The 25,669-nt window shown below is 36.9% G+C and overlaps 2 protein-coding genes across 4 annotated transcripts in view; both read right to left on the bottom strand.

Annotated features, from left to right (window-relative positions):
* LOC121316108 overlaps positions 1 to 17,381 on the bottom strand; it is an 89,834-nt gene extending 72,453 nt beyond the window's left edge. For both annotated transcript variants that reach the window (XM_041250882.1, XM_041250883.1), the window contains exons 1-3: positions 17,310 to 17,381; positions 15,436 to 15,534; positions 2,062 to 2,124 (exon numbers count right to left, since the gene is read on the bottom strand). In XM_041250882.1, coding sequence (XP_041106816.1) covers positions 2,062 to 2,124; positions 15,436 to 15,534; positions 17,310 to 17,375 — 228 coding nt within the window. In that variant the 5' untranslated portion in view covers positions 17,376 to 17,381. The remainder of the gene's footprint in view (positions 1 to 2,061; positions 2,125 to 15,435; positions 15,535 to 17,309) is intronic.
* A 3,559-nt stretch (positions 17,382 to 20,940) lies between these two features.
* On the bottom strand, positions 20,941 to 25,331 carry LOC121316107 (U2 small nuclear ribonucleoprotein B''-like). 2 transcript variants are annotated; one of them, XM_041250879.1, is made up of 7 exons: positions 25,243 to 25,331; positions 24,552 to 24,633; positions 24,035 to 24,207; positions 23,701 to 23,835; positions 23,508 to 23,549; positions 23,173 to 23,261; positions 20,941 to 21,386 (listed from the first exon to the last, which is right to left on the bottom strand). In XM_041250879.1, the coding sequence occupies exons 2-7, from the start codon at positions 24,613 to 24,615 to the stop codon at positions 21,227 to 21,229; spliced, it is 663 nt and encodes a 220-aa protein (XP_041106813.1). In that variant the 5' UTR covers positions 24,616 to 24,633; positions 25,243 to 25,331; the 3' UTR covers positions 20,941 to 21,226. The 2 variants fall into 2 exon arrangements, with proteins under 2 accessions (XP_041106813.1, XP_041106815.1); XM_041250881.1 differs by lacking the exon at positions 25,243 to 25,331 and adding an exon at positions 25,223 to 25,231.
* Between the last annotated feature and the right edge of the window lie 338 nt (positions 25,332 to 25,669).

The raw sequence follows: 25,669 nt of genomic DNA, 5'->3' as shown, positions 1-25,669 counted from the left end.
ATTTTCTGCTTCACCATTTTCTTTGGCCACCAGCTTCCACTGGTGTAAAGCCACAATTTCCTTTCATGGCAGAGAAATACAAACACTGAACTCCTGTCTATTAACATGCTCAAATACTTCAGCCCTCCATCGTCACATTATATAGAGTTTGATCTTGCTAGGATCAACAAGAAAAGTTAATTACAAGGACAGCCTGTCAGCCTGACCATTGTGGTCGAGATTGTGAACTGTTTTCCATGTCTCTGCATCTAGTGCAAACAACACACTTTACAGCAGAAATACAAAGAGAGTTTACACAGAGGGACATTAACTGGCTAGCATGGTAAATACTCAAGTAGCATTTTCCTGGTAACCATCTTGTTTGCACTTGAAGCTTTCAATTAGTAATTTTTCACACATTTGTCGGGACAAGCACACACCATCTGCCTACAATTTTCAAAAGAACAAGATCTTCTCTTTGTACAGCTTACTGTACCAATTAACTGTTAGCATTCTATCAATTGTAAAAGACATCAGGCGTGTAAGGAGACAACAATCTTCCAAGTGGATAAAATCTGACAAAGAATGAAGGCTTTTGACGTTTAAGTGAGGTTGGCTTCATGTATACTCAATGTGTCCTCAAGTTATTGCTTTTAAAAAAATTAAAAAAGTCAGTTAGCTATGTGCTCTTCCAATTAGTCTGAATTCAACCGAGGCTCCTATGCTATGCTGGCAATGGGTATTTTTTGTTTATAGAAACTGTAGTGTCCTGTTATTGCAGAAATCCAGAATTTGGAATCCCAATGAAAGTGAATGGTGGAGGGAATCCACTTATCATATCATCAGTTGTAAAATGTTAAAACAAATTAGCAATAAAGTAAAGTGACACATCAGGTGGCATATTACTCTATTGACTGGGGCACTGAAATGAGCACAAAGGAGCTATTTAAATATACGTCTCTCTTGTTGGTGTACATAAAAAGTAAAGGAAAAAAGAAAAACAATCTGTTTTATAATGAGGATATATCTCTGTTCTTTTTCTATATTTCTGTGTTCTGTTTCATCAGGATTAGACTCAGAGAAGTCACTGTTTTCGGTCTCGCTCCCACTATCAAGAGTCGCCTCTGCATTTGTTTTCCTCAGTCATACCAGCAATTTAAACTAATCACTCTCTGTCAATCACCCGCTGAAACAATCGTGTTTATATCCATGGATACCTCGTTAAGGGAACTGTCTTGGAAAACACAAAAGAAGTCGTCATTAGGCTTGTACATATTTGTGGTGATTATTTCAAATATGACTTATGACCTTGAGGTACATCAAAAGTCAACGACATTCAAGAATTAATAACTTTTATTTAGTCCCACAAATTACTGCCACATTTTTTAATATATTTGAAGCCGTTTTAAGCAGTTTCTTGCTCGTATGACTGTTAAAACAGATGCCCGTATTGTTAAAGTAAGAACTACAGAACACTGAAGAATGCTGAACGGTGTACTGTGTGTACTGTTATGGCCAAAAGTTTTGCATCACCTAGAATTTTAGGATAGGAACATGATTTAGATATTTTATTTAACGTCATGTAATCAAAGAAACTACCAAATGATATTGTAAAAGTCTACCAGAAGCCTAACAGTAGTACAGCATTTCATGTTAGATTTCTAAATGTCATATTATTCCATTTGTTAGTTTTTCGTTAAGTACATGGAAAACTACAAAGTGGTATTTAATTCAATCTGTTAATGTAACATTACTCAGCAGGTTTCATTTGAGTATGAAGCAAAACTTGCTAATTCTATAAGGTGATGCAAAACCTTTGGCCATAGCTGTACACTGAGATAACAGTCTGAGTGGATGAAATACAAGACCATAGGTTGAACATTGTATATTAGCAAGGGAAATAAAACAACTGAGGTAAACTGAGCTAAATGAACAGGACACTTAACATCAGCTCTGCAATCACACTATCAAGCTTTGCAATGACACCATGCCAAACCAATACTTCATCAACAGCTGTTTTCTGCTAATGAGCTTACAGAGGAATCCGTCCTTTGCAAAGACAAATCATTTAAATGAACTTACCTTCACAGCAGCACCAGTGAAACCTTGCCGAGGCTCTGTTGCACGAAGTAGTTCGATCTTGTCCTACAAAGCAGAGGTTAGCCGTCAACTGTCCGCTTTTTCATTCTGCGAGCCTGCCGCACAGCCATATTCAGAATTTACAGCATTGGAGGACCACGCAGTTCTGAACTGCACACAGGCCAGCCTGCAGGCGTTCAGCCACAGGGGTCATTGGTGTGCAGTGAGCCAAGGACTCCCCAACCAACCTAACCCCTACCCTGTCCTGGCAGCGCTTGGCTAATTGTGCGTTCTTAGCTTCTATTAACTATCATAGGATGTGATACATTACCAGCTCCTGAAGCATTTTTTATTTTGTTGCCTATGATATATATCTTAGTGTTGTGTGAGTTACTGTTTATCAATAAAGGTCAGTTGTGGCCATGTAATAAGTCTCTTGCCAGATGCACAATGAGTGAGAGTTAAGGAACGTGATATATTTACAGGTATGTGATGAAAATAATAGATCACAAAAAGATTGTTTTCTTACTAAAAAAGTTATTTGTGATTGGCAATAACTCAACTGCTTTATCCTATCCAATGCAACATTATTAAACAGTCGTCCACATCTTTTCTGAGGCTTCTTTCTGCAGGTACTGGATTATCTCTCAGCCACTTTCACCTGGGGTTAACAGATGTGCTTTGGAGCTCAATATTACTGCTTGAATGCTTTAAGAATACTAACACTACTACATGCCAACATTGCAAAGCAATGTCATTATAGATGATCAAAATCTTAATGCTATATAGCTATGATTGTGTTGAACACAATTAATTGAAATATACTTTACTGCTTCTCTTCTTTAAATGGTGTAAGAACCTACTGCTGTTGACCTAAAATTGTCATTCTGTATTTAAATAGTTTATATTGTATTAGTTTATATAACCACCATCAAATACTGTTACTCTTTAACTCCTGCTAGGGATTTACACACAGGGGTATAGACCTTATTCCCAAAATACAATACAATATACTGGAAAGGACTGAGAATCACTTAAGAATCTTAGGGCAACAGTATTAAGTGGATTGTTTTACAGACTAATAGCACTGATCTTGGGCAACCTCACCTAACCAGGGGTAATGTAACTCAAGATTAGTTCTAGTCTGGATCCATCAATACTCTGCAGTTGTTTTGATAGTTAAAACAATACACCACTGACGAGTCTTTCCTTGTTCTATCTACTGTACAGTATAAGTTAATATGTTGTGGGTAAAGTATCTTATTTTATACATGTCAACTGGTGCAATTTGGATGAGAGAACTTCCAATAAGAGACATATCAAATAACATATAACATTGTTATAAATCACAAAAAACAAAATTCAGGAATTGCTATCAAACATATTTTTTTGTTTTAACTCTGTAGCAAAATATCTGCTCACCATGATAATTAATTAAATGCCAGATGTTGGTCAAGGGTTCCCTCTAGTGGTGGATTTAAATTACTTTAAATCAATTTGAGTTATCAATACACAGAACCAAAACAAAATGAAGCACTCCAGCGCCAGTTATGCCCTAACGAAAACCTACTTGTGCACATTCTGTGACAGGTAGGCATAATATAAAAGTATCAGAAACAAAACCTGGAAGCACTAATTAAAGAAAGGAAACTTGCTACACCTATATCGAAATGGTTCTAATGGAAGGAAAGTGTTTTTTAAGGTAAAGATTACCTAAAGATTGCTAAATTCAAAACATCTTACAGCGCTTTACTCTAGATTCCACCAGATAGATGGCTTGAGCAGTGATGCTGTGCAAACTAGGGATGGTCCACAAAACTGGAATATAATGACAGGAATCCCAAAAGATTAAGTCTCACTATAAACCATTTATATTCTGCTGAGTTAGCATCATACTTTACAAGTAGCACTTGATTTAATTGAAAATCTGAATAAATATTGAATCTGAATAACAATGCAGCACCAGCTATATGTGTATATACATAATGTTAGTGCAGAGGCTCTGTACGTGTGTGTATGTGTGTTTTGTGGCTGTCGGACATCTTGGTTCAGGTGTGGAGGCACAGCCTGGGGCCAAGATGGCCACCTTTCCACAGCCACATGGTGTTAATAAAATTGAATTGGTTGATTGTTTAAGTGTTCAATTGTAAAGTAGAAAAGTGTGGTAAGTCTTAATTGTAAATTAAGAGAGTGTTGAATGTGGCCATGTGTTAATTGAACAACTGTGTATCAACTAACCCTGTCCACAATCTATAAAAAAAAGAGACACAATAATGTTTGTAGAAGAGTGTGCTGCAGAGAGTAAGTTCAGAAGGCATTGCCAAGCCTGAACAGAATTAAGAGAATGAGAAAGTTTGTTTATGTGCTGGGATTGCTGTACTTGGGTGTTTTGTTTGAAGCTTAGCCTAATTGTTTAGCACAAGTCTGATGAAACGCACATACAAAAATAACATTTCAACACATTATAGTACAGAAACAGAGAGCATTGTACATTGTATAGTTTAAAACAGCAGAAAGAAATTCAATTCAATAACAAACATTTCAACTAAAAGTTCTTTTTAAATCAGTTTTGATTCATATACTTATATCACTGGGTGGTCCACATCACACAGTGATACAAGTACATTAATCGAAACTCATGCAAACATTGCAGACATCGGAAAAGATTTTGTCAAAATGTTTGTCATTTAATTGACTACATCATTGAATTACATAAAAGGGCATTCAGAACAGAAAATGGAGGCACTTTTTTACACAGAGAATTGTGGGAGTCTGCAACCAACTCACCGCTGCAACCCCCAAACTCACTCGGGAGAGACGAAGACGAGCACTCGTGTCCGCTAGAAACGAGTGCCGTTAGCGGTCCGCTTTTTCACTCTGCAAGCCTGCCGCGCAGCCAAATTCAAAACTTACAGCATCGGAGGACCACGCAGTTCTGAACTGCACACAGGCCAGCCTGCAGGCGCTCGGCCAGCCACAGGGGTCGTTGATGTGCGGTGAACCAAGGACTCCCCAGCTGACCTAACACCTACCCCGTCCTGGCAGCGCCTGGCTAATTGTGCGTCACTCCCTGGGAACTCCCGTCCACGGTCAGCAGTGGCATAGCTTGGATTCGAACTGGCGCTCTCCAAGCTATAGGGCACACCCTGCACTCCGGGAGGAGTGCCTTTATTGGATGCGCCACTCAGGAGCCAAAATGTACCAATTTTGAGATATGTATGAAACACAATTGTAGTTTTACCTACATTTTGCTTTATTGATGGTCACACAATACAATCAACAATTCAACCAAGAAGACTTTCTCCCTCAGTGTAACGTCCTCCTTCAGTCACTGATTATTCAAATTTACTGTACTCAATATAGAAGTTACAGTATCACCAAACCACCTCAAAATGCCTTTGTAATGTTGAACATTAATAATCAATAAGCAACAAATGTAACAGATCAAATGGATGTAATGATAAATAATGTTTAACAAGTGTACTAACCAAGGTTTTAAAATCCACTTCTTACTATGTATTAGCATAATCCATAACTAGTAAACATTTGATAGTACTGAGTTTAGAGATAATAAAAGAACCCTAATACATTTATAAAGTTTATTTTAGTATTTCTAAACACTTATTAGCATTGTCTATATTGCCAAAGGCCTCCCTCATGTTGAAAATCTATTCGGTTCTTTGCTTGTATTTTATACTTCATTTTGGAACATGCAGATATTTCAAAGACAATGTTCTAGCTGACAATATGCTGCAGCATCCAAGTATCTAATCACTTCTTGTGTTGTAGTTTAAATTCACTCCAATGGTCTATCAGACCATATGACCAACAGCACAAGTACCAGGATGCAACAGTTTATGTCTAGCGATGTATTTGAAACATATGCACATAGTTCTAATGTTAAAAATGAGAGATAAGATCTTTTATTTTGTTTAGCTCTCATCATATACTATATACAGTTTTCAAAGTAGCAACAACCCTGTCCAACTTGGCTGAAAGGGTAAAGTGTACACTGCCTGGCCATCCTCAAAAGAAGGGTAAGTTGTCAACCACAGCCAATTTTAAGGACTGAGCAACCAGACTAGAGGAAAAGTTGTCAGGGCGCATCCAGTAAAGGTGCTCCACGTGGAGTGCAGGATGCGCCCAAACAGCTTTTTTAACCTACAGTACTAAAGCACTGGTTGATTTTTAATTTTATTAAAGTACACCTCTGCTTTAGCATTTTTCTGAATGCTTGAGATGTACAGGTATGTATTGAATGGAAGTGAATGGCAGGTATGAATTATTATGTTAGCTAGAGACACTTAAATGATTTTTGGCTTTCTTAGCCAAGGCTGTGGTTAGCCAGTTTCTGTTGCATGTTTATGTAACTTAACTCAATCTCTTTTAACAGTCTCCCTGCAGTTTGAGACACACTGATGTAAAAATTCAAGATTACAGTTAATCCTCCAAAAATAGTCACAAATTAGGTTTATACAGAAGATAATGATTCTCAATCAAATCTGGAAGTTAGTGCTGAATTAAATGTAAAATGTCATACCGCTCTTTTATCAAAATAATGTATAATGCATGCAAGGACATGTTTTTGAATATAGATAACTCCATTTCATGGGACATGAGTCATATGCCAGTGCCTTCATTATCAGCTCTGTAAGCACCAGCACGCTTACTCATGTACTTCAAATCAATTCTTATTATTGGTCACATTTCCACAGCAAACAGCAGGAATGATAGGCATTCTATTGGCACTTTGGATGCAACTATATAAGGCGAGACGATGATTCAATGTATCAATTTATCAATGCATTGCATCGTTTGACATCTATCGATAGTCAAGCCTTTGCATCATTTCTGTGTAAAGGGTTTAAGGAAAGCTTTTATTTTGTATTAAATTTGGAATCTGCAATTATTTTTTGCATTAAGCGCAGAGCTTCTCTGCTCCCCTCAGGTCTGACTCATTGAATCTGCATGAGATTGAGCTCACCTTCCCCCCCCTGCCCCGCCCTGTGAGTGTTTACTGATGGGACTGCATCATGCAGGAGTCTTCAAAGTAACAGAGCAAATTAAGAGTGTTGTGCTACAATGACTTCCGATGTTTGGCAATTATTTTCTAAAGTAAGACGGAAAGAAAAAGTAAAGAAAGTAATGTTTGGGACACTCCAGTAACACAACTAATCTGTGTGACCATTTAATGAGATGTAGAGGTTGTGCTAGCCTTTAAAACTGTGCACTAGTAAAAAGCATGGTAGTAGAATTAGACAAGCTAACCATGAAATGTTTTCTTTAGAAAATCCAACATTCACGATGTAAAAATCAGTGTTGTGGAACATGTACCAATGTCTCTGCGGGTAGCTGTCAACATCATAACTACTTACAGTTTTGCTGTTTAAAGGTTCTTTAAATTTTCCTTTTAGCACCCAATCCCAAAATAACTGGTGCTCTTTCAAAATCAAAGCCTGAATCATACTCAGGAGCTCCCATTGAAATTGTCATCTTGTTTTAGATGATTCTCACGTATACAAGAGTGTTTGCTGGTCTGCACTCTGTACTGACACTCAGCTAAAACCCTGTTCTGCTGGTACACTAGATACAGGTATCATAATTGCAATTGCTGCAAGTTTTGCGAAAGCAGGAAAGATGTCAGAATAGTTCTCAATAAAAACCCTGCAGGCCTCATCCATGATCTTAAAACCATGACTTTTGAGCATGTGTTTTTACTTTTACAGCTGTGTTTTAGAAACGCACTGCTGTTATTGTTTTGCATTTTATTAAAAAATCCTGTGTATATAATGCAGAATTCTGTGTAAACGCGATCTGTGAAGATGACAACCTACAAAACTTAAAACAAAATCTGCATTTATTCATTTGAACTTCCCCTGAGTAAAAATTAAGAACAACAACCAAAATCGTTCCAAAAGTTGTATCTTTGGTCAGAAGTAGTAAGCATCCCGGCAACGTCAGTCTCCAGGTATTCTGTAATGCTGGGCAGATTGTAAGCAAGTGCCAGTTATTGCTTAAATTAAAATGTTGACACTGTCATGCTCCTTTAAGGCCAGGTCACACGGGCAAATATTGTCAACGGCAAAAAGAGGAACACTTGTTGCCTGGATTTTGCCTCGCAGTTTGCGGTGGTCACATGAGAGACAAGCCTGCGGTCAACAAGCTGGCAACACACAGGCAACAACAAACCAATCATAATGCAAGTTTATGTCATAAGACCTAAACATATTACCATATAAAAATGTACTCATTACAAATAACAAACAAAATAAATAAATAAATAAATAAATAAATAAATAAATCAAAATCAAAATGACATCTATTATTTATGTATTTATTTTTTACATTTTGGCACAAATTATCCTCTGTAACTGCATACAGAGCAAATTAATTTAAAATAAAAAAATATATATTTTAAAAAATATGCTACACGTGTATTTTATTATTGTAGAATTGTATTCATAGATTAAATATGTTATTGTAATCGTGGACATTAACATTCGCTTATCCACAAACACACTGCATTGTACTGAAGCACATTGCTGCCATACATTAAAAAAAAATGATATCACATAATTACATGATGACTATCACGTAATTACATGATAGGATAATTTGGTGTGTTCTACAATCATGTTGTTTGAGTAGATAAGCTGTAAGTACGATAGAGTAACTCTAAAAAGAACATGTACTGCCCTGACTCATGAGTAAATCCTTTACCAGCTTTGGAAAAACTTTGCGATCACGTTTGTCCATGCATAATGTTTCTGCTATGTTGTTAAATTAAATAAATGCGGTTTGTTTTGGTTGCATCATTAATTTACTAAGAGTATACAAACAAGAAGAAACAAGTATCATATGACACACCTGCAGAAACTGAATTAAGGCAGTGTCACTAGTACATGGAAATGAAAGACGATACAGTCATTTTGAATATAGAGAAAGCTTCCATGCAACCCAGCGTTGCAGTATCATGTGTTAAGAATGATCACGTCATTAGAAATTATCACATAATTACGTGATGATTCTCTACCACGTAATTACATGATAATTCCCTGTCATGAAACTATGTAATATATTTTTTATGTATGGCAGCAATGCACTTGCATAGTACTACATATCTATAGACTACATATCATTAATTGGATGAAATGCAGGAATCAGAATGCATCTGTCTAACATGGTATGGGATATGATATGATGTGTTAGTGCCAAGTTTAACTGGCAAAAGGTTAATGAGCACCCACGCTCTCTAAAGTATCAACATCTTAAATTATTATTTTACTTACATGTCAATAATTTTTTTTCATATGTAAAATTAAACAAAGTATTATTGACACATATATTTTGTTTAGTGTTTATTTTTTAATACAATAACATTTTAAAAGTTATCGAGCTGCAAGCAACCTTGTCTTTTACGGTATGTAAGAAAAAAGTCCATGTTTTAGCTTTCTGGTTTCATGTCTGAAAACAACAGGTGCTAGAGGAATTAAGCTCAGAGGTTTGGAGAATGAAGTAACCCCCCACTTTATATACTGTATTTTATGATAACATATGTACAAATGTAAGCAAACTGTTAGTTGTTTTGTGGCACAGCATTGCAGAAATAGTTCTCTTTTCAATTTTCTCTGTTATTCCCTGTGACGGGGTACACCCTGCCCCTGTGGGGATATGTATTATTTTGTATTTGGGTTGTGTTATTATTATTTAATATGTACGGTTTAATATGTAAAAACACGATGTCTAGTTATTATTGTTTACAGCCTGGATGGGGTTAAGTTGCCCCATCCAGATAAAATCGTGACAATGCGTGGTCAACAGCAAGTGATTATTGGCAAGCTGGCTGTTTACCACGCGTATGAGAAACCCTGTGCTGAATGTTGTCGGGGGATAAACTAGGTAATTGATAGCCAGTTAATCCCTTGACCACAATATAAAAAGAAGTAGCTTTGGCTGAACGGGGTTAGTGTGCGCAGAGGCAGAAGGAGAGGCACTACTCAAAGAGAGCAGATACTATTGGAAAGCAGTTGCTACCCATGTTGGTTTACACCAGCACGGTACTTGTTTTTGTTTCATCTGTTTTGTATCTGTTTATTTTGGCCACTGTGCCATTTTATTTTTGGGATAAGTGTGTTGTTTCTATTTAAAGCTTTTATTTTGCAATAAATCTGCACCCCAATGCTGTCTGTTGCTGTCTACTTTCTGGCGTGATGTCACCACATGAGCCAGCCTGTTCAATTTCCCCACTTCAGACTGTGTCGTTAGTGTTGCCATTACCACAGTGTTTTAAACATGCCATGTGATCCCTCATTTATGTAAAATGCAAAAAAGCTTGAAAGTACAGAGACCTTGGAGGCAGGGGCACTGGAACTAGGGGTGCTGGGGTGTGGTAGCACCCCCGGCTTTGCATGGCTTCCATCATATACAGGGGTTACAGTTTTGTTTAATGGCTTTCAACCCCCCTACTTTAAAAATGGATCCAGTGCCACTGCGTGGGGGGCGGGATCTATTTAAATAATCGAATTATCTGAATGAGAGCATGAGCGAGTCACCTATATGTCTTCAGTAGGGTAGTTTTCTAAAATATTTTTGTCCAGTAACCATTGTTGAAATGCTACAGGGCTGCATCTATGACGAATATGTTATAATGCAATACATACTCATTTTTAAGGGGCATGTTTATGTTATACATCAATGCATGACATACAGCACAATCTCTATATACCATACGGGGAATGTATGACCATTATTTAAATTATTATTATTTTTTTTAAATCTATATAAACTACCAGACGTAACTGTTATATCCTCAAAAAAAGCTTGCGCAGTGCTGCCCAACGTACAAGACACTTCCTAATTAAAAACATGCTTATAAAAAAAATGGATCGCGTTTTTTTCACTTGGGATCGATCATCTAGATGCTTTTACTGATAATATGTGGTTGGTGGTTCTAATTTCACTATGTTACGGTGATTAAATAATGCGACACAGTTGTTAGACCTAATTTACAACCTGCTTGAATGCTAGCGCTGCATGCCCAGCACTATGACGCACCCCACAGCACATTTAAAACAATCTACGGGTAACGTTTGTTTCTCTGCAATGACGAACGATAATAGAAAAAAAAGTTCTCCTTTGATTAGGAGCTGTGTTACCAGCTTGTTTTCGTGCAATTAGCTTTGAATTGACGTACCTGCATTTCTCTTCACTGACACTGCATTCTTTTTTGTTGCTGTGACGATACAGAACGACCCTCTACTTCTGAGGTTGTTATGATGTCGACATTATTGAAACGTATGGCGTGTGTGTGGGGTGGCACTTGAAACATGTGACCAAAGATACTCTAGGATATGGCTTCATTATTTTTGTGTTTTTTTTTTCTCCAGTGACGTTTGATGCCAACAATCAGAGGCACAAAGTAACCACGTGTTTCTTTTTTGTTAGTTCCTGTACTTTCAATCAAGTTGCGTTGAGTCTGGTTGAGCTGGTGCTGGAGAGAAACGAGTTCAGCTAATTATCGATTGATCCGCTTATGTAAAAAAAAAATATATATATATATATATATATATATATATATATATATATATATATATATATATATATATATATATATATATACCTTTATGTTGTACCTATATATTGATATAAACTACAGTCAAATAAACAAAAACCCCTGGGGTGGTAAAAAAAGGGCCAAGAAGGCCCTTCAGAATAAATAAATAAATAAATAAAATACAGCTGAGTCTTAAAAGTTGTCAATAGGCAACAGTTGCGATAAGGCTTTGGGTGTGAGGAGTCATGTTGTAGATTTGAATAACAGACGGCACGTTTGCCATTACTCTTTTTCCTACATGAGGCCTCATGTAGTTTGATATACCGTGTTGGGAGCTGTTGTGGTGCTGTAAGGAGACTCCGCAGGCTCGAGGCGCCGTCCTCTACGTCGATTTAATCAGCCACAGTGACCAGAAAGGAAAAATAAATAAATAAAAAGCTCGGGCCTAGCGCCCCTCTCAAGCCTCGGGCTCTCCTAGCATGGCTGCACTTGCCCTTGGCGACTACGCTGACTGAATCGGCTGCATACCCCGACTGCGGTTTCCCTGCCAACTTTGAGGCTGAGGAAAACAGCGCCTACCCAATACCAAATAACTCGGCACCGGTTGACTATCTTTGGAGCAGTCTACAGCCCGGCACCGACCACGCTACACATCGGTGCCAATTGACACGGCACCGACCACTCGGCGTTGACAGCGCTCTCCTTGGCATCGTTCCCAGCACCAAGTGATTCGGAACCTGTGAACCTATTTGGAGAGCCATCTACAGCCTGGCACCGACCGCGCTACACATTGGCACTGATTGACTCGGCACTGACCTCTCGGTACCATCTCTTCTCAGTGCCGATCCCGGCACCAACTGATTCGGCACCAGTGAGTAGCTTTGGGGCTGTCTACAGCCCGGCACCGAACGCGCTACACATCGGCACCGACATCGGCACCGATTGACTTGGCACCGACCACTCGGCACTGAGAACACTTTTCTCAACGCCGATCCCGGCACTGATTGATTTGCCACCGGTGAATCACTTAAAAGCCATCTACAGCCCGGCACCGACCGCGCTACTATCGGCACCGAGCGCAGCAGCTTCGCCTACGACACCATGTCGGTACAGTCGACTGTGTCCTCCGCTAGGTTCCACCAGTGCGACCAGTGCGCGGCGAAGCTGCCCAGACAGGATGAGCATCGGTCCTGCGCCAGATGCTTAGGGCCAGAACATGCGACCAAAGCACTGGACTGCTCTCCATGTAGGAAGTTCTCTAGAAGAACTAAGCGCAGGAGAGCAGCTGTATCCCCAGCAGAGTCTCTCTCCCCGAGCCATGAGAGAATGAGGTCCATGGTCCAAGGGCCGCCGCAGAGGTCCTCTAGGACCCCCCCTGCTACAGTGACCAGAGAGCTCTCCCACACATCTGGGTCACCCTCCCCTTCCCCACCACAGGTACAGAGGCACAGACACCTCTTAGGGGAGGCAAGATGGTGACCGCCGAGGCAGTATCGCTCGAGGGGATGCTCACCAGGGGACAGGCGGTAGCCGTGCAGGCACCGCTCCCCTTCCCCACGCAGGTGCAGACGATCTCCATTGGAGGTGCCCAAGCTTGGCTGAGCGGCACTTTGCGGAATTAGTTAAGACTGTAAGGGCTCAACAGACCATGCTAGAGATCCTTCTAAAATCACAGGGCATACTGCCCCCTACCACCGGGCAGCGCCAGCCCCCACAGTCTCGTTCCCCATCTCCATTCCTCAATGAGACGAGAGAAGCCTGGAGCGAGAGGAGAGAGGCAGCAGCGTGATGGGAGACACAGGCAATCGGCCCAATCAGGGAGCCCACAAAAAGGTACACACATACGACAAGAGAAGAGAACGCACATCCAGAAAAAAGGGAAGTACCCTCTGTTGTTTTTGGTGTGCATGCTTGATGTATTGAACATTTCACAGACAAACTGTCTAGTTATATATAAAAGTGAACATCAATGAATATAATAATGAATACACAGCTAAAAACTGGTGTTTAGTAGGAAGTAATCCTGTACTCGACACAGTGTGGTGTGTTTTGCAGCTCCTCCTTGTGTGTGCCACTGACGAGCAGGGGGGAAAGACCGGCCCGAGGGAGATCTGCAGGAGGACCCAAAGCTGTGTGTTACACCTCAGCACTGGGCTATTAGCCCTGTAAGTCAAGTTCTCAGGGTGGCTGGAAAAGCAATGTTGTGTTTAACTGGGGCTACAGACTAAAGGAGGTGTAGCTATTATAAGCAGATCAGAGTTGACTGCCGGGGAGGAGCCTGCATTAAGGGCCATGATTTCCCTTTGAATTGCAGGATAAGCAGCACCGCGAGGAGAAGCAGGAGCAGCCAGGCCGGGCTGCAACACGGGGAACCAGAGCCAGACAACCGTGGGAGAATAGGTGTAGAGACAAGCCAGCCAAGGAGAGGGCTGTCAAGGCAGAGCAAGGAGAACATTGTGGGAGAGCTGGTGCTGTGACGGAGCCAGAACAATCAATGATGGGGGGCGGAGGTCATTGCACCAGGACTAAGTAGCATTGCTACTGCATTATTGGTATTATATGGTTGGGGGTTTTAGGAGTACCATTATTGTTTTATTGGTGTTTTACTGTATTTATTGGGGAAGGTGTTTTAAGGTTGCACTTCAATTGTTGGTGCTACTGCCGGGGGGGTGGGGGAGGGGGTATTTTTGTTTTGATTGGTTTTAAGATACCCAGTGATACTTTTGCACTGCAATATTGAATTCTGTACATAATAAAATATTTGGAACTTGACGTTGTGTGTGGTGTGTGGCATACTGTACCCCCTGCTTAAGTTACTTTGGAATTGACCAGAGAGTATAAAAAAGAACCAGTTAGAATCCCTTTACATGCACTTCTAAAGGAGTAGTGTGCTGCATCATTCTGCAAAAAATGCGACCAATTATACATTGGGGAAACTAAAAGATGTTTAGTAGATCGTTTTGTGAAATATTTACGAAGCATTTGAATCAACATGTTGACATTTCCAGTAGCCCGACACAGCAATAATCACACTACCAGAGACATTACCATCTGTGGGATCAGTCAGTATTTTGGTACAAATTCTACTTGGAAGCAAAGAGAATGTGATCTTCAGACTTGGAACCTTGGAGCCTCTAGGAATGAACTTTCCATTATGACATCTTAACATCGTCCTCAGAATTTTTGAAAATCAACAAGTTTACTGCACTGTGCTTTCTTTCTACAGCTGAAAAGGGGATTTTGCCCAAAACGTCATGAAATAAAAAAAAAAAGTTTAATCTTTTATACTCCTTGTGTACATCAATTTTATTTTAATTTCATGTTTTATATTTTCTTATCAAGTGTCTAATATATATTATATATAGATATATATATATATTAGTATATATATAATATAATATATATATATAAGGACATTATCTAGGGGATAGAGTTTCTAAAATGACCGGTCAGCTATAACTAATATTGAATATAAAACTCACTAAATGAAAAGATTTACTCTCCATGATACTATGAATTTACCATGGTTTTCCAAAGTTTAAATATTATATTATATATATATATTATATATATATATATATATAATATATATATATATATATATATATATTAAATATATAGAAATAATAATAGAGTGAAGAGAACCGTTATAATGCTTACCTGTGCTTTATCATACATTCACTATGCTTACACTTTACTATACGTAAATTATGGTAAACCTCTATTGTTATACTAAATCATATAGGCAAATGCATTGTTATTGCTCTATAAAAAAAAAAAAAAAAAAACATGTCATTCAATGGGTTCAATATGTGTGTACCTACATAGCACTTGCACTCGGTCGGTGTTTTAACACTCCGCCTGCCCCTTCTGTAGATTTTAGGAGGTGCAGTGTGTCGTTTCATATGGGGTGGGATACATTTCTGTGAAAAAGCATAATAATAGTTTTGAAATAAGAACATGTTAAAACAAACGTGTATTGTTTCAAAATCATCTCTGGTATAATACTAAAAAAAAAGAAACCTCTCATTTTGTATGACTTACTTTCAGGTAGTATTATAACTGTTTCAATTTCAAGTTCAGTTTGCCTCAGTAATTCCTTTGGGTTTGGTTGGTTGCAAAGCATTTGAAGAGAAGTGACAGGAAATAAGGTGTTGTAGAAGTAGGGACAATTTTAAACTACTGAAGAAAGTATGTTGGAAGTGCAAGACTGCCCGAAAGTAAAATACCCAAACAGCTTTCTTTTATCTGGTATGATTATCGTATTTATTTAAAACATGTAAATACATGCTGAAACTGCACACAAGAAAACCACATAGCAAATGGAAGGGTGTGGCAATTTAAAGCATAATTTCAAAACAGGTCAAGGAAACATAGTATAAAACGTATTTTAAAGTACTTTCCCCAAGTGGAATAACACATTTCCTAAAATGCATCTACAAAATAAAAAGCAGGAGCAAGGCAATACTTCAAACAGCATAGTGTCACATAAATGATCAGTGTACTGTATTTGCATTTAATTAAATCTCTACAGCCTATATATTAAATGAGTGTTCTGAGTATGGATTGTACCACCATTTTGCATTACATATTAAGACAAACAGACAATGTGTATGATATGTGTTTTTGCTACTGATCTTAGCAAGGAAGCTCCTTTAGTTGTATTTAAATGTTCTGTTATAAACTATCATGTTTGAAGTCAAAGTTGAAGATTTGGTTTCTAAGGTTAAAAAAAAAAAAAAAAAACCCTGATCCTGTTTACCTCTGCACAGTAGAATGGATAATTTGCACGCAATGCATGTTTTGTTTATTGCAGTTCAATTGCTTTTTGTATTCAGGCAAGTAAGGACATGTTCTCTTTTCATTCACAACTTCTCTCCACTACATTCCATAGGTCTCGTTCATTTCAGTTCAATAAAGGGATATCTAACACTAGGAACCTTCAGTTCTTTGACTGTTCCAATTACATTAATACATGTTAAACAGGGCTGGTTGCATTAGATTCCGCACAACATCAGGAGAATCTGTGAACAAAACACTCTCTGTGTTCATAACAATTCTGGATGAAAAAATAAGTTCTGTATTACGAAACCACATTTCAAAATAGTTCTATACAGTGTAATGTAGAGTATCATTTTGTGATTCGAATAGATCAGCAGTAGTAGAGACAAGGATAGTGAATCAATCACTGTTTAGAATCAAAATATAGAATATACTGGATCGATCTGTTCCGCTCTGATAAATGTATTCCACTTGAAAGTTCATAAATAATACTGAAGACCGATGTGTATGACTTTTAAAAGAATCATGAATGGTCAGCTAATCGATTGTACAGCTACTAAAATTCATCAACAAGAGGTAAAACAACACACAGTATTCAATGTCTTTAACAGGCCATGAAAAATATTATTTGAAGTTTTGAACCAAGTTGCCCATGACTGAACACTGTCTTGACTAAATTGTATCTGCTTGTCTAGTCAGTGCATTATTTTCAAGTGCCTTTGCCTGCTGTCATTCTAAGACATATATCTCGAGAGGACAAAAATAAATAAACAGCTATAAAGATTGTCTGTAAATATGTGTTACGAAAAAAAAAATCTTATCTATTTACTGAATGTTTTCTTTGTAAAAGCTGAAATTCATAGCAATCAAATAGCTCTCTAATGCAGTATTTAATTTATATTCCACAGGTACCTACCATTCCTAGGTAAATTCCAGTCATGTTTCGGGGTCCCAGACTCCTATGTTGAAGGTCCTTCTGCATGTTGTTACTGCTATTGGAAGAGGCTGTCTGCTGCATTTGCTTGGTTACTGAGTGTGAAGGATTTGTCTCTATGCAAACAATTGGCAGTGAAAAGACTAAGGAATGGCTGTGGTGAAGGAAAACAAATGACAAATGTTGCCATTAAGGCTTCTAGAAACCAAGTATAGATCGAGTTGGAAAATGACATAATAAATGATAACGTAGCCTAACCGTAAAAATCTAAAACATTCAACTATGGCATTTAAGTAAAATACAAATATATCGTTGTCAAACTAATACCGGAACAGTATTTAAGACAATGTTAACTAATTAAACAGTCTACGAACAACAACATAAAAGCATGCTGTTTACCACCACCAGATAATTTTTACACTTTTTATTTCAGAAAATACTTAAAACACTTAAAGCTTGATTGGCTTATTGAATAGTAGGCCGGGATCCAACCCTCTTGTAAAGTGTTTCAGGTTCACAGTTTAAAAGAATGTGTGTGGGTTTTTGTTTTTATTTTTTTATTTTTTATAGAATTTCACTAGTAAAGCTAAATAATAATACACATCAGTGATTAATGATAAATACATGCTTGGACTAGAGTGTAGGCTGAATCTGTACTGAGGAATGCATCAGAATTTTACTTTTCTTGAGTATGAAATTATGTATTTAGCATTTTAATTTCTAGGCCAGTTTTACCATTTTCATATTTCCTGTGTAGGGCAGTAAAATAAAACAAAATGAAGATGATTTAACATTTATCATCTCATACATGTACTACATAATCTTGGAGATTCCTCAAAGGAAAAGCACTGCCACTCCCATATACTGACAGCTTGTAGCTGATCTAGCCTTGTCATGATACTAGTAACAAAATGAACAGGAGCTGTGGAGACACTCAGCCACACACAGAGAGAGGGGATTAAAGTGGAGGCAGAGGAAGGTTGGAGACTGTGGTCAGACATATTAGTGCAAGTTCCCATATGAATATACAACTATACTGGGTGATTTTAAAGAATGTAGAGAATGTTTGTTAATTCTTTATATAAATATCAGATAAAATTAGAGGTAATACAATGTCTAGCAATTCCATGTATGTAGTAATTGGCAGTTTTTTTTTATTTTTTATATTTAATACAAGAAACAATAAAAACTATAGAAAGTCTATGGTTCTGACTGTGGACATTATAATTTTTATATATTTGGAACACAAATATAGCAATGTACAAAAGTAAGATATGAGCTTTTACAGTTTATTGTTGTTTTGCTGCATTCATTTTCAGACAATTTATACCAATAGGGGGCTCGGTATCACATGTAATTGAATGCTGATGTATGTCATATGTGTGGAATACAAATGCATACCATCTTACAGATAAAGTACATTCTATAAACCTTATATATTTATTTCTGGTTCATAAATGTATTATAATTATTTAATAAATAATCATATTTGTATATACATTATTATAGCCACCATAGCATCACTAATTGTGAAAGAGGGGAGACCTTACACTGATTTGTGGTGTACAAGGTCATTTGAATTATAAAAATCGAGTTATGAGCTTCTATTTGAAGCTTAAGTTATTATTAATACATATGTACAAAACAGTGGAGTACTAATTAGTTTATTCATTAAATCACTTCCTCGTTTGTTTGTTGGTCCTGAAGCAAAGGCATTTCAGGGAAATTTACCTAGGACAACAGGGCGTCAATAACTGCCCTGCTCTTCGTCAGATGCTTGTTATCTTTCACTGCATTGATTTTTTTTTTAACATCTCATGCAATGTTCTTGGTATCAAATAACTAAACAGATGTCATCCGTCTCTTTGGGTTCTGTTTATCTGCTGTCGGGTTCTGCTCATGCTGACCTTGTTTTTCCCCCTTCTCCCTCTCTCTAAATTTGCTGTATTTTTTTTAATTCAAAGTTTCTTTGTTTTAGGTTGGCCACTGTATTATAAACCCTCAATAACAATTTCCATTACATGAGAGTAGATGTTAAAACTTCATGCTGATTTGAACTCTCAACAAGATAAGCACCAACTAAGTAAACTAATGTGATCCATCTGCATCTCCATCCATTTGTGTTTCCATTCATCTGATGAGGTAAATATCCTTCTGCTTGGTGTTGATGGCTTAAGTGTAATGCTGGCTCCAGCGATCAGCTTATTTTGCCTCCCCAGTGCATCAGCACACATATAATACAACTGGATACACAATGGTGGATCTTTGGCTCCCAGTTTCACAATGTCATTTCACTTACCTTCTCATTTTAAGCCAGATCACATTGTGCAGTGTAAGTAAGTAGCAGGGTTCCAAAACATATAGCGTTATACATCTCCATGTGTTTCTACAACTGTTTAAATAATGAACCTGTCATTTTTCTCTTCATTAACATCCTGACAACTTTAAAGTCTGTTTTACAGCTTTTCAAAATGGCTGCTCTAGTGCACTGGGAGTTAGAGATCTCTTCTGTAAATCACTGTAGTAAGCAAATAAATAAATAAATAAAAGCCAGAGCACGTTTTTTTTTTTTTTTTTTTTTTTTCCGTACCACATCATGGAGCATTATTGCTGTTACCTGTTTGACATTGTGGGAATTAATCCTTACGCTATCAGTGCACAAGAGCGGCCATATTGAGAAGAGCTTTGAAACATAGTATTTACAAGTGTAAAAAGTTGTCAGGATGTTAATAAAAATTACAGGTACATTATTTAAACAGTTGTAGCAACACGTGAGGATGTGCAACGCTATATTTTCCTGAACCTCACTATTTACTCTTTAAATGTGACATGAACACAGCATTAAAATAAAAGGGCACTTCAATAACTTTATGCGATAACTGTAGGACTGTGTTGTGCCATCGCAGGTATTTGGAACCTCAGTTGAAGTGAGTGACATAGATTTCACTTGACATAAAATGAGATAATTATATCAGATGAACCATATGAAATGTCATGTATAATCTCTACAATGGTTAGCTTGAGTTTGAAAGAGGTGTTGTCACAGAAATCTACTTACTGTACATGAGGTTGTAATAGACAGCGACTGACAGGGAAAGACTTCTGAGGACTGACATGTGAAAAGTATAACTTAAAACCCAGTTAATTAGCCTTTCTTGAACTTTAATAACATCAATTAATTTGTATAAAAAATATAAATGTAACTGAGCTTTCCAAAACTCATTTTTATTAATTTTATATATATATATATATATATATATATATATATATATATATAAAATAATTTGTATTTTGTAACAATATGGATTTTTTTATTGAAGAAAGTAAGTTAAACTGGCATAACTGAAAAAAAAAAAATAGGAGCGTGCTAAAAGAGCAATGCTATTGTATTGACAGTGTGCTATAGGCTTCAAGTAAATATACAGAATGTCATAAAAAGCCAAGCACTCAAAAGGTATCTGCTGTTAAGCTTATATGTTTTATCATAACATCATTATGAAAAAACAATGAAGGGAATTCATGCAGCCACTGGCCTTCATCAGTGCAGTAACAATTATGAATTGGGTTTACCAAATTGGGGAGAAAAATAAAATCACAGAAGATTACATGGACGTCTTGTAAACTCAGCTTTCATTTCCAAAGTAGTACTTCATACATAGGCTTCTCTAGTTAGTGAATTCTTCAAAACACGCACAAAACTTAACATAAAATTAACTGTATAAAACAAACATTCCAGAGTTAAACAGCATTGTGTTACATAGGAAATCTTATCAGGGTTTTAGAATAAATGGTTGAACAACTCTTCCTTTCCAACTTCATCTTTAATTATATATAAAAAAAATAAATAAATAAAAAAAAATCATAAAAAGCTCATAAAATTAGTCAGTGGAAATCCAGGCTTATTTTTTGGCATAGGTGATCTTCATCGCGTTGGAGGACGTGATCCTGAACCCCTGTAGTGCATCTCTTGCAGTGCCAGCTTGCCCTTCACTTTCAAACTCAACAAAGGCAATGTCATGACGTCCAGGTACCAGGCGTACCTCTTTGAAGCCAGGGAACCTTGCAAAGAGAAGCACAAGTAATATTGTGTGAAGTCAGCCTAGTTTTGGTCAGACGACCAACATTTTGTATGTGAACTGGAAACAGTTATAAATGGAACATGGTATCTTTTGAATAAAAGTCAACTGATAAAACAATTTCACACATTTAAACAAAAATATTGGAGAAGTGTAGTTTGATTTTGTAGGTCCAACAGTAACTGTAAAGATCTTAGCCACAAACTACAGAAAATGTGCTGAAATCAGTAAAAACTAATTCACTGTTTCATGGGCTGTTAGGCACGAAAAACTGGACTATTTCCTAGGATGCCACTTAAAACATTTCTTCCTAATTAATACTTGTTAGATAACGAGAGCCAATTGATTGTTAATTTGGTAAGTGGATTTTGTTTGAGTTTAAAATTCTGTAAGCTTGCTTGAACAGTGGTTAAAGCCAGGAAATACAAAAGCAGAGTTTAAAAGTTAACATCCATGAAATTGGTTTACAAAAGCGATGATGAAATTGTTTTTGTTCCTGAACTTGTCCAGAAGACATGCAAAATAAAGAACTGGAAAGGGGGTGTTTATGTGGAAATGTATTTTGTGGTAGAATATAGGATAAAATTGTAGAAGGGAGGTACATACGATCCTGAACAGTAAGCAGTCTTTGCCCTGGAATGTAAGGTAAGCATTAAAAAATATGGGCGGTAAAAAAATGATTGCTGCTTAAGAGGAATGAAAAACTACATCTCCCAGAATGAAACAGCTATTCAAGAACACTGATTGATTGGCAACCAGTTAAACCAATACACCTGTTCGTAATTTAACAAGCCAGGCAGGAATAAAATAAGACAGGTTTCAAAGACAATAGCTGTACAGACCTGAATATGGGAAGTTAAAACAAAGAATCTTAAATCTACGAATATATTTAAAAATGTATATGAGGAACACAAGCACACAGGTATCGTCCTGTTTAAACCCATCCTTTGTTGCGGAGTGTGCTTCATCCAAAGAGTGTTAGGAACCCAGAACTGTGTTCAAAGTTATACTGTAAATAAAGCTTTGACGCAGTGTGAATTTGCAACGTTAATGTATAATTGTATTACTTTTGGCAAGCAATTTGGAATGTTAAACTGAAAGTCGAAAGCACTTTTGCAAGTGTCACATTTGAAATGTTTAATACTAATTAACCAATAAAATGGTATTCACTTCAGTTGAATTGTTCTGACTGGTTTCAGTGACTAACCCAGTTCTGTGGATTTGTTAAACAATATATCTGCCCCACACTCCACTTCTCTTCAGTGTCACACAGCCACTTTGAAGATTTGTAGAATGACTTGATCAAAAGATGAAAGAATGATGTCAAAATGTTTTAAGGTCGGGTTATGGCTGAACTGAAAAGACTTTTATTCCACTTCATTTGACACTGAGTCAATTGCAACAAACTTGAATGTAGCCTTTAGTTCTGTACTAAGCGGTGTACTAGCTAGTATAGTAATATCTGCAGATCATTCCCAGCTCCCTACTCGCGGTACCAATTGCAACAAAAATAAAGGGAACAAAGTTTGGGATCAACTGATCTCCAACTAGTACAGAGCTCAGGGTTAATTCTACTTCAGGTATGGATAATGGTAATGATTAGGTCAGGGACATCAAGAGGAGTACTAGTAATCAAAGCAACACATTACTACTCCTATTTAACAAAAAAACTAAACTTCTATTGAAAGTCACCTTTCCAACTAGAATGTACAGCCATTACTTCATACCACTACAGTTCTGAAAAAAAAAAAAAGCAATTTAATACTTACTGGTTAAAAAGCATGGACAACATCATTTCATTAGTTTCTTCAGGCAGATTATTGAGGAACAAAATATAGTTTGGTGGGTTGTCTGGTGCCTGCAATCAAGACAGTATAAGCAATTACTTTCAGATTTAAAACTTGCTATACAATAATAGCAATAATAGCAACCCCCCCCCCCCCCCCCCCCCCCAATATTTGCAAATTAACCTTTGCATTTCTAAACAGCTAACTATACTACGAATGTCAGCTGGAGAAGAACAGAATAGCACAGTATTTCTTTTGACAAACAGACAATTAAGCTTATTTTTATTCACCCGAAAGCTAGAACAGAAGCAACATACCTGCTGATTTTGGGATGAAGTTGTTTGCACATTTGTGGATCCCTGTGTTGCATGAAAGAAAAGGTTAACAGTATTCCCCAAAAAATGCTTAAACTTGCCACAAAAATAATAGGTACTATTGAACAAGCATTACACACAGTGCTAGCATTCAGACTTTATTTAACACTTTACTCGCTGTATAAACATTCATTACCTGTGCTGGTTTCTTGGCTGCACTTGCGGCCTGTTCTTGCACTTTCTTCTTCTTATCTTTTTTCTTGTCTTTGTCACCAAACGTGCCCCGCATTTTTGAAATAACATCTGAATCTGTTTTTGCGTACTGAATGCGCTGTTGAGATAAAATAATGTTTAGTAATAAGTTATTTGTGTGTGCTATATATAATTAATATCACTAAAAACAATGAATTGATGTAAGGCACAGACTTGTGCCTTTAAGCCATTAAGGCGAACTCCCAAATTCATTAAAAAAAAACAAAAAAAACTGGGTTCTATTATAGTTCAGCATGAAATTGAGCAACTTAACTTACCATGGCTTTGTTATAAAATGGAAATCCTTGTATTTGCCTCAAAGCATTTGTAGCAGAGGCAAGCTCTTTAAAAACAACAAATGCTTGTCCTCTCATTTTCATAGTCTTCAAAGCCACAATCTCAACTATTTGACCAAATTGAGAAAACAGTGCATATAGTGACCTCTTCAGTTCTACAAAAAAAAAAAAAAAAGTATAAGTAGACAGACAAGGAGCAGGTTTTCATAAGTCATAATCAACTAGATGGGCTAGAACTATTGTTATTAGTAATACTGTACAGCAGTGCAGTGAAACTATGCTACTATATAGCACCACAGCTTGTCAGAACTTAATGTTAATCTTTAAGGGTGTTTTCCAAAAAAAAAATAATAATAATAACTATTTTAAAGACCGCCCTTCAGTATTTGGTTTACAGTCATCCAAGCTTTAAGGAAAAACATTTCACACAAAGTAAACGTGGAGGATGGTCAAATAAATTAAATCCCGAGAGAAAAAAAAACGCACATAAAAAACCTACCTTCTTTTTTAATTTTATCATTTACATTGTTGATGTAAATGGTGTGGTTTGGTCTTATATCCATGATGATGTTTTTGTACGCCTGAAGGAAAGAAAATAAATAGTATTAAAATAACCCTAAACGCTAATGAAGATGCCTCAATTTACAAATACGCTAGCTTTAAAAAAAAAAAAAAATCTAACTAAACATTTTACTATTAATCCCAGTGAATTGTAATTTAACTCGTAAACACAATTTAAATCGAGTCTATGTGTGTGCGTGCACTTACGTAGCAATTAAACAGAATTGATTTAAAAAAGAATCTTGTATGACCAAATGCAGCATGCATTAATATAAATCACACATTTACCCAGCCTGTGATTGTGAACTTAGAAAAAAGAAACAAGTACTGGCACATATATTTCATCTTTTAAGAAACTGTTTCAACAAGAGGCACACAATAATAATAATAATAATAATAATAATAATAATAATAATAATAATAATAATCACACCACAACCAAAAGACTAATCTACACTGTGACTCGAGAGACAGAACTAAGAAGCGGTAGCTAATCAATGTTAGTTGCTTGAACCAAGAAACAACATTTTACAAAGTGTCCATACATTCTTTTAATGTCTAAATTACGAAAAAGAATTAATTAAATACATAAGTCACTGAAGCACACACCGCTCTACTTAAACGCTTACCGGAAACTGTAGGCAACGTACGGTTCCTGTGCGTAACAAATAAATAATCCGTGTTGCAATCACAACAACAGCAGCTGCTGCTGCTGCTGCTGCTGCTGCTTCTTCTTCTTCTTCTTCCGGTTAATCTAAGGGTGCTTTTTATCTATTATTTTAGACGATTAGCGCCCTCTATCTGTAGTCCATTGTCTGTCTTTATTTTACTTTATTTTTCTGTCATCTTTATTTATTACTTATAACTTCCCTTCTTTTCCTTTTTCCTTTGTATATTTAATCAGTATATTTTCTCTTTTCAGTCTCTCTTGCTCGTTCCCTTTTCCCAGCAAGCCGTTTATATTGACCTCATACAACTCCATTTCCCTCAGCCTCCTCTCCATTCCCCTTCTCTGCTCCTCTTATTTCCCACATTTTAATAAATAATGTTCTACTG

The sequence above is a fragment of the Polyodon spathula genome, chromosome 5 (assembly GCF_017654505.1).
Source record: "Polyodon spathula isolate WHYD16114869_AA chromosome 5, ASM1765450v1, whole genome shotgun sequence".
NCBI classification, from domain to species: domain Eukaryota; kingdom Metazoa; phylum Chordata; class Actinopteri; order Acipenseriformes; family Polyodontidae; genus Polyodon; species Polyodon spathula.
This window is presented reverse-complemented; position numbering and strand designations above follow the sequence as displayed.

Coding starts and splice junctions, on each gene's coding strand:
- LOC121316107 (XM_041250879.1), bottom strand. CDS start 24,615: ATGGATATAAGACCAAACCACACCATTTACATCAACAATGTAAATGAT. Junction 23,550..23,700: donor CAGCCAAGAAACCAGCACAG/GTAATGAATGTT, acceptor CATGCAACACAG/GGATCCACAAATGTGCAAAC. Junction 23,262..23,507: donor CTTCATCCCAAAATCAGCAG/GTATGTTGCTTC, acceptor TCTTGATTGCAG/GCACCAGACAACCCACCAAA.